Consider the following 8,049-nt stretch of genomic DNA (forward strand, 5'->3'; position numbering starts at 1 on the left):
CCACAGCTCTCACCCCAACATGAGCAAGGCCAGTGTACGTGAGGTGGAATCCTGTACAGCTGACTGGCAGGCCCATAGGACGTGAGGGAGGTGCATGTCCCAATCGCGCTGATGTTCTGTGGTGATGATGGCAAGTTGTTTCACTAGGGTCCTGTTGAACCATTCGACCAGGCTGTCACTCTGCAGATGCAGAGATGCAAATCTGGCAAACATGTCCTCCACCAGAGCATCTGCAACGGTCACCACCTCCTGGTCTGGTATGGCGTATGCCTCCGGCCATTTTGTAAAATAGTCCATGGCGGCCAGAACGTAACAGTTCCCTCTCTGTGTGCGGGAATGGGCCCATTATGTCCACGGCCACCCTCTCCATCGGGGCCTCCACCGCTAGTTGCTGAAGCTGGGCGCACGACTGATCAGCGGGGCCTTTATGCGCTGTACAGAGATCACAGCAGTAGTCTTCAACGTTCCTCCTGAACTGACCCCATTAAAAGCTCTGGCGGAGTGGACGCAAGGTTTTGGAGACCCCAAAGTGTCTTTCCTCGGTAGTTCCATGAGAGGTCTTTAGCACCGATTCCCTCCTCCAACGTGTTGATGCCTTTTCCCCCCAACTCTGTGCCCCAGGAACTCCAACTCTCTCCTCATGAAGCAGTACTTGTTGGGGTGGAGCTTCAGCCCCGCTGCCACTATCCTCTGTAGAGCCTGCCGCAAGGCTCCCAAGGCCACCTGGAAGGAGCTCCCGTGGACCAGGATATCGTCCAGGGAGACCAGGCACTCCTGTCGGGGGATGTCAGCCAACACTTTTTCCATCAGCCATTAAAAGGTGGCCGGGGGAATTGCACAGGCCAAAGCAGAGGACTGCCACAACCCCCTACTGGTGCAAAAAGCTGTCTTCAGTCTGGCTTCAGGACTGAGGGGCACCTGGACATACCCGCTGTGCAGGTCTAAAGAGGAGAACCAGGATGAACTGGACACCAAATCCAGACACTCGTCAATGCAAGGCAGCAGTTATGAGTCCTTCTTGGTCACACTGTTCAGGGGCCTGTAGTCCACACAGAACCTCATCTTTGGCCTCATCTTCTTGACCATCACAACCCCCGAGGCCCAGGGGCTGTCAGAGGGAATGATGCCAGCCGTCAGCATCTCATCAATAGCGCTGTCTGCGGCTGTCTGATGGGCCAGGGGAAGGCGGTGGGGGCGTATCGCCCGTGTCAATTTCGTGCTGCACCAGGTGTGTCAGCCCCACTTCCTCTTCTGTCAGAGCAAAAATGTCTCAAAAAAACTCCCACAGCACCTGCCACAGCTCCAAGTTATCACAGTTGCGTTTGACACCTCTCTCACAGTCGCCAGTCTGTCAACCCCTCCAGCTTTGGTTTGCTTGTCGGGGGCAGGGGGCTGTATGTCAACTTGGGTGTGGGTGTGGGTGTGTGTGTGTGTGTGTGTGGGGGGGGGGGGGGGGGTGTACAGTTGGGGTTAGCATTGGTGTCGGGGGGGCATGGGAGCTGGGAAAATCTCATTTGGTTAACTTCTGACACCAAATGAAGCGTGCGCCAGGACGTGTCGAAAGGACAAGAAAGGCGTTAAGCAGTTTAACAGTTTATTACTGCAAAGGATGCGTTACTGTCGGCCGTAACCACGCCAAAACAACAAACTACAATCAACGTGTTCTCCTTCCAGCCTGCTTTCCCACACACCATGCACGTGCAGGCTCACATACCTCATGCACTCGTACCCCACCCCTGCCTGCTCCACACCCACAGAACATCTGAACATGTACAACACCACACGAGAACATTACTGCAGGGTTGCTACAGTATAATCAGACATTCAAGTAACGTTTGATTAAAATTAAAAACTGTTACCTAAGAGCCAAGACAATAGAAATAAAAATGTCATAAAAGAAGACCAAATATGAGAATAAAAATTAGAGTGCAGTGCAAGATTATTATTGAATGCTATTAATTACTAATTAAGTGCTAGATTATTCATTGCGTGACAGCGATGACACAATTAACGGCGCCAAAAGTAGTGTCCGAAAGAGATTTCTGATTTTTTGAATGAGTTCACTATATAGTCCACTACATCCATCTCCCTATATAGGGAGGAGGGAGTGGTTTCGGACACAGCCAAGGGCAAGGTATTCGCGAATACCCGGAAGTTGTCGTGATATGGTCTGTTGCATCTTAAGAATGCTCCGAGGTCTACAAGTGGAGCTTAACACAGCATCACAGCGCCTTCTTCGTCGGCAACTCGAACAACTTCAGTTCGCTCTCTGCTGGACTCTTAAGTACTGCAACGTAACACTGAAGGACTAATAGTTCTCTTTGCAGGGAATGTCAACTGCAACCACTGTAGATATGTTAATATGTAAATAATAAGTGTAAATATATAAACAACATAAATGATCATCTGCGATACTGCATGGTCCCACCCACAACTCATTGAAATATGATTGGTTAAGACACCTGTCAAACTCAAAGTCATGCCCACATTGACTTTACTAATTACACGGGCGTTCGTTACAGCCACCGAAGGACCAGCAGGAAGAATGCTGATACTTCGCTGAAGACCTTGAAGGCCCAGAAGGTTTCCCTCTGGAATTCAGAAGAGCCATTTGGAGCAGCCATTCATCTGCTCCATTTACTGTCAAAATGGCGGCGTAAACAAAAGAAGTCACGTGACGTCCGGTTCTCTCTAGAGGTCTCGTGACTCAGTGCGGACCAAAGACATAAACAGGCAGTGATAGTGAAATTGACTCAGAGCTGCTATTTTTTTTTTTATGTAAAACCAGCTCCTTCATGGACAGAGGGTCACTTAAGAGCATCAATATTTTCAGGAATTATAAACGAAACTATTAATAGGTCTATCATTGAAGACTCAATGTATTGTATTCTATTGTTTGTAAATGCAACATTATTTACACAAGTTACAGCTGGTAATACTACAGCCTCGAATCAAAATTATTTCAGAAGAGCACTGAGATTACAGAATCCCAAAGCTCTTTATTATCCCATTGAAAGAAATCAAAGCATCCGTACAAAGTACATTTACAAATGTACTTTAGAAATGTATGTATTTATTTGTAGTACCTATCAAATGTCCATTGTAAATATCAATTCATCAGCATCCCTTCCCTGGTAAATTCAAAAAATTATGACAAGATAGGAAGTTTATGTATATTATATAGCAGGGATTCCCTTTTGACGTCTGAGTCCAATTTTCCCAGTATAGTGGCCCGGGCACATTAAAATAAGACATTTATATCGTGTATGACATGCACGATAATCGAAATCGGGCTGCAGCAGATCTCACCCTGGCATCCCTTGATAAATAAATATGAATAGCCAAACATTTATCAGACAGAGCATGGTAGTCACATCTTGATGTGCATACATACAATCATTCAAGCTTCCATGTTGCCTAATGCTCCACCTTTATGTTGTGGGAGTATGATACCCCCAGCCAGCGTCATGCTTGGCACGTAACATGAGATTTATTTTGGAAATTGCGGGCGGACGTCCAGCAGTGTGACTTCCTAAGCATGACGGTGACAGTAGTTTCACAGTTGGATGCCTCCTAACGGCGGCGGGCTGAGCCTCGTTCCGGAAGGAAGGACTTCGGTCTACTGCTGACTGGAAAAATCACCATGGTGCCGAGACTGTATCAGTTTCCACGAAAACCAGTGCTTTGCATTCGCGGGGAAAGGTTGTGTGACTTTTATCTTGGTCAGTGCAGACCCAGCGGCTTCGCGCCATCCGCGGCATTCCTGTACAGGACACTGTCAAGTTTCGTAGCCGTCAAAGTGTCACAGTGTTTCCGGTGTGTAACAGCTGAACGCCCCCGCAGAAACAAGAGGCCGTGGGCAGAGGGACCGTCCCCAGGACCGATTCATCTTTCTGCTGTAAGAGGTAAATATAAAGTGTGAGCCAGTACAGCCGGAGTAACACAAAAACACAAATGACTGTCGACAATATTTCCCACGAATGTCTCTTCAGATCTGCTGTGGGTCAGTGATTGCCACTTCATTCCTGACCTGTAGTCTGATCAGCGGTTCATGTGTAAACTGCCAGGACGAGTGGCACACCTCCAAACTGCTCCAATTGCGTATACTTCGCATTGTTTGCTTTCTCTGAAGCCAGACTCTGATGCCTCATGTGTTCAATAAAAACCATGGCCCACATGCCACACTCTATTTACATAATATGTCACACTCACTGTCTTCTCCAGGTGTGTCACATTGGTGGTGTTGTTGTGGTATTTAATTTTAATGTTTTTCTTGCCACACACTTATCCTGATAAGTAAGAAATTAAGAAATTATGGACAACTGGGTTATTTTTGCCCTTATATAACTCAGAAATGTTATGAAGACAGCTAACTTTTATTTAACACATTTGATGCTAAAACCAAACCACTGAAATTGGAAATCTGGTGTAAAAACTGTAGCGTAACAATTCATTCTTGTGTTTTATTATACCAAATAACACTCACAAGCTGTATAGTATAAATACAATGCTTGCAGATATAAAGGAAGGTCTTGATTAGATATCCTGTACAATATCCAGTTTAAAAAAAGAGAAGTACAAATTATAAATAAAATCTGCTGCAGTAAGAAGAATGTGTCTGTCAGGGCCTATAAATGCTGTATATCAATAAATAATTGACTTGATTTTGTGACCATCAAGGTGCAACTCAACAAGTCAGGGTGTATTGAAATCTATGTGAAAATGTCTACATTCTCACTGGATTAATTAGCTCAGTAAAGCTTCCTTATGAGTTTGTGGCCTCTAGTCTCTAATTTTCTTCAATACAACATGATTTTTAAATAATAGTCCCACTAAGAGAAAAATTAAACCAGGGTATATAAGGAATATATATGGAGAGAGACAAGCAGAATGCTATTCAAAAAACAAAGAAAAGGAAAAAAGATAACAAAAGTAATAATATTAATGTGTTTATTTATGTAGAAATTTTCATGATTCTCAAACATGCCTGCAGTGTATTAAAATACCATCTTTCTCCATGTATCAGAGCTGAGTACGTCCCTCACAGCTCTACAGTATGACCTCTCGCCAGATGTACCAAATTCTGAGGTTCGGAAGCTGTTTTTTGACACACATGCAGTGGTACAACTACTTGAAGAAAATGGTTTGGCTTCTGTTGTTTCTTGACAGATTTTCAAAATGTGATCGTAGGTTGATAACAACATCCTCTGTCCTCAGTAAAAATATTTCTCCATCAACAGGTTTCACAACCCAGCAAGCTGAGGTTATGGTTAAAGTTCTTGTGAGGATGACAAGCTCTAACATGGATGTTATCTACAATGACATGGTAACCAAAGTGCAGCAGGTGAGACTGTTCAAATACACTAGTAAACATCGCCTATGTAAATTTTTTTCATTCTGACATGGATATGTGCTCATCACCCTTATTCCTACAACAAAAGGAACAATATGATACAACTTGTTAATTGAAATATTATATAGTTTATGAATTCCTCGCCCTGTAGCATGATGAAAAGAGTTGTACAACACTAATCCTTTATATGCTTGTTTGACTTTGTTTTGCAAATTTTTTCCATGCTTGTTTTCTTATCTTTTTGTGTCCAGGTGAATGTTTGAATTTGTGGCATTTTTATTTTCTTTTGAACTTGTGTACTGTATGATCTCTGCAGGAGATCATGCTGCAGCATGTAATGTCTCAAATAGCAGCTGTAAAGAAGGACATGATCATCCTTGAGAAGAGCGAGTTCTCCACATTACTGGCAGAGAATGAAGTACGTGGTTTTGTAAGGAGCATGTTGTATCTATGCAGATGAGGTTCTGATTACATTCTGACTATGTTTGCTGAATTGTCATTTCATCCATCCATCCATCTTTATCCGCTTATCCAGTGTTGGGTCACGAGGAATTTACATCCATGTGCATAAATAAATTCAGACAAGACTATATGCACTTGCAAGTTACAAAAAAACAGATGTCTGAGTTTCATGTAATTCTACATGATTACATGTTCCTGGTACAACACACAAGAGGGAATGACTGTTAAAACTTGATTGGCCTTTATAGTATCCATTATTGAAATATGTACATTACACATTCACAAATACGACATACACTGTTGAGGACTTCTTGCCATCACCTTTGGCTGCCTCTACCTTATGGAAGAAAACAGGAATGAATAAGAGGATGATGACCTACAGGAAAGAGTCACACTGGTGTCTGTTGCTCCATTTTTGATCCATATGATTTTAGATTCCTATTATTTTAACATTCATTCCAGAAGCTCAAGATCGAGGTATTCCAGCTTAAGGTCCAATTGGCTGTAAGTAGTTCACCTAATAACTCAAATAAATTTTTGTCCCAGTGTCTTTCTTTTCCAGATGTTTTGATGAAACAGTCTCCTTTATGTGTTTTCATCTGGCAGGATTTAATGAATAAAGTGCACTCAGACACAATTTTGGATATGAATTTGGAGAAAAGTAGAGTGAAGGAATTGGTAAGTTTTTGAAGTAAATCAATAATGTATTAAATTAATGTGTAGAGATTTTTGACGTGACTTTTCCTGTTTTTCAGCTATTCATTTTACTTAATGGAATGGTAGACCACAAAAGTAAAATATAACCCTTATATGACCTTTATGAAATCCCTGACCTCTAACTAACACATTATGATTTTCAGAAAGCAGAGCATGAGAAGAAGCTTCTGGAGGCGCGCACTGAAATAATGGAAATGGTTTGTATAAGTTCAGTGTACCTACCCATTTTAGTAAAACTTTTGTGTATTTGATGCTGATCAACATGCGCAGGCCTGGATAGAGGACTAAATATCTGGCAGGCTATGGTCCATCTTATGTTTGATGGCTAACTGCCTGCTTTTTTAAAGACTGCAGAGCATGATCGTCATTTGACGCAGACCAACATGAAAATAGACACAGAAGTGGCTGGCTTGAAAACAATGTTAGAGTCTCATAAACTGGATACTATAAAATACCTTGCAGGTAGGTCATGGACCTTATACATTATTTAATGACCATGAATAGCCTTTACATATGCTGCATATTTTATTTCTGTGGGAAGAAAAAGTGGAATTAAAAAATTTAAGCATTCTTCGTTAAAAAAACAAACAATTGATGAAATGCTAATTCCAATTTCAATTTTTTCCTGCTGTTTAAATAGATGATTTAACATTTGTTTACGGACAAAAGAAAATTGGAACTTGCTAAAGTGTGTAGACTAATGAATGATCTTAATGAATTACTTTTTGCCTCCTCTAGGTTCTGTGTTCACCTGTCTTACTGTGGTTCTGGGTTTCTATCGTATTTGGATGTAAGCTGTTATCAGTACACACATTTGTCAGACATTTGGGGACCATTCCTGTCAAACCACATTAACCCTAACCCATTTTATTGACGAATACAAGTTCTTAATGGCTGCTGAAATCTGATTCTTTACCATCATTTTCCGAAAGATTGGTAAACTTGTTAAAGGGATTGTAAAGAAAGGACGTTTGACGAAATGAAAACTTGATGCTGAAGTTGTACTGTTTTTAATTATTGTGTTAATATTTATTATTTTATTTGTTCTTATAAGATGTTTCACTCATACTTAGAAGGGATTTATGTAACTCCTAACTCTGCTATATTATCAAACACATATATTTCTATATATTTACTTAATGCTATCTTGATATCTCCTGGGTTCTGAAAAGCTTTCAGAGGACATTTAGAATTCAGAATGAAATGGATCTTCAATAAATGTAAATGTACACTCTGGATGATGATTGAAGTGCCTGACACTATTGTTGATTTTGTGTAAGTATTAACTCGATGATATTGTTAAAGAGAACTAGTCATGGTCATATTTATCAAGCATTTCTTCTTTTACTATTTCCCATCGTGATATATTAAATTGAATAATGAATGTGTTTAGAACGAAAGAAAGACGCGATAAGTTCGGTAAAATGTGGGTAGTATTAGTATAGAATAGAGAGGGGATTTTAGAATACTCGCTGTCTCGAGAAATAGTTCCAGCACTAAACAGCGGTGAAACAGAT

The 8,049-nt window shown here is 41.3% G+C and overlaps 1 protein-coding gene across 3 annotated transcripts; it reads left to right on the top strand.

Moving 5' to 3' along the window:
- The first annotated feature begins 3,471 nt into the window (after window positions 1–3,471).
- mcur1 (mitochondrial calcium uniporter regulator 1) lies at window positions 3,472–7,770 on the top strand. Of its 3 annotated transcripts, none has more exons than XM_029528732.1 (9): window positions 3,472–3,905; window positions 5,027–5,143; window positions 5,241–5,344; window positions 5,670–5,771; window positions 6,278–6,319; window positions 6,422–6,497; window positions 6,680–6,729; window positions 6,880–6,994; window positions 7,271–7,770. In XM_029528732.1, the coding sequence occupies exons 1-9, from the start codon at window positions 3,644–3,646 to the stop codon at window positions 7,324–7,326; spliced, it is 924 nt and encodes a 307-aa protein (XP_029384592.1). In that variant the 5' UTR covers window positions 3,472–3,643; the 3' UTR covers window positions 7,327–7,770. The 3 variants fall into 3 exon arrangements, with proteins under 3 accessions (XP_029384592.1, XP_029384591.1, XP_029384593.1); XM_029528731.1 differs by having other exon boundaries at window positions 3,474–3,905; window positions 6,422–6,493; window positions 6,676–6,729; XM_029528733.1 differs by having other exon boundaries at window positions 3,864–3,905; window positions 5,027–5,088; window positions 6,422–6,493; window positions 6,676–6,729.
- The last annotated feature ends 279 nt before the right edge of the window (window positions 7,771–8,049 follow it).

Source organism: Echeneis naucrates, chromosome 20 (assembly GCF_900963305.1).
Source record: "Echeneis naucrates chromosome 20, fEcheNa1.1, whole genome shotgun sequence".
In the NCBI taxonomy this organism is placed as follows: domain Eukaryota; kingdom Metazoa; phylum Chordata; class Actinopteri; order Carangiformes; family Echeneidae; genus Echeneis; species Echeneis naucrates.

Excerpts from the sequence above, each read along its gene's own strand:
- mcur1 (XM_029528732.1), top strand. The coding sequence starts at position 3,644 with ATGGTGCCGAGACTGTATCAGTTTCCACGAAAACCAGTGCTTTGCATT. Across the intron at positions 5,144-5,240 it reads ACAACTACTTGAAGAAAATG|GTTTCACAACCCAGCAAGCT; the intron begins GTTTGGCTTCTG and ends CTCCATCAACAG. Across the intron at positions 5,345-5,669 it reads TGGTAACCAAAGTGCAGCAG|GAGATCATGCTGCAGCATGT; the intron begins GTGAGACTGTTC and ends TGATCTCTGCAG.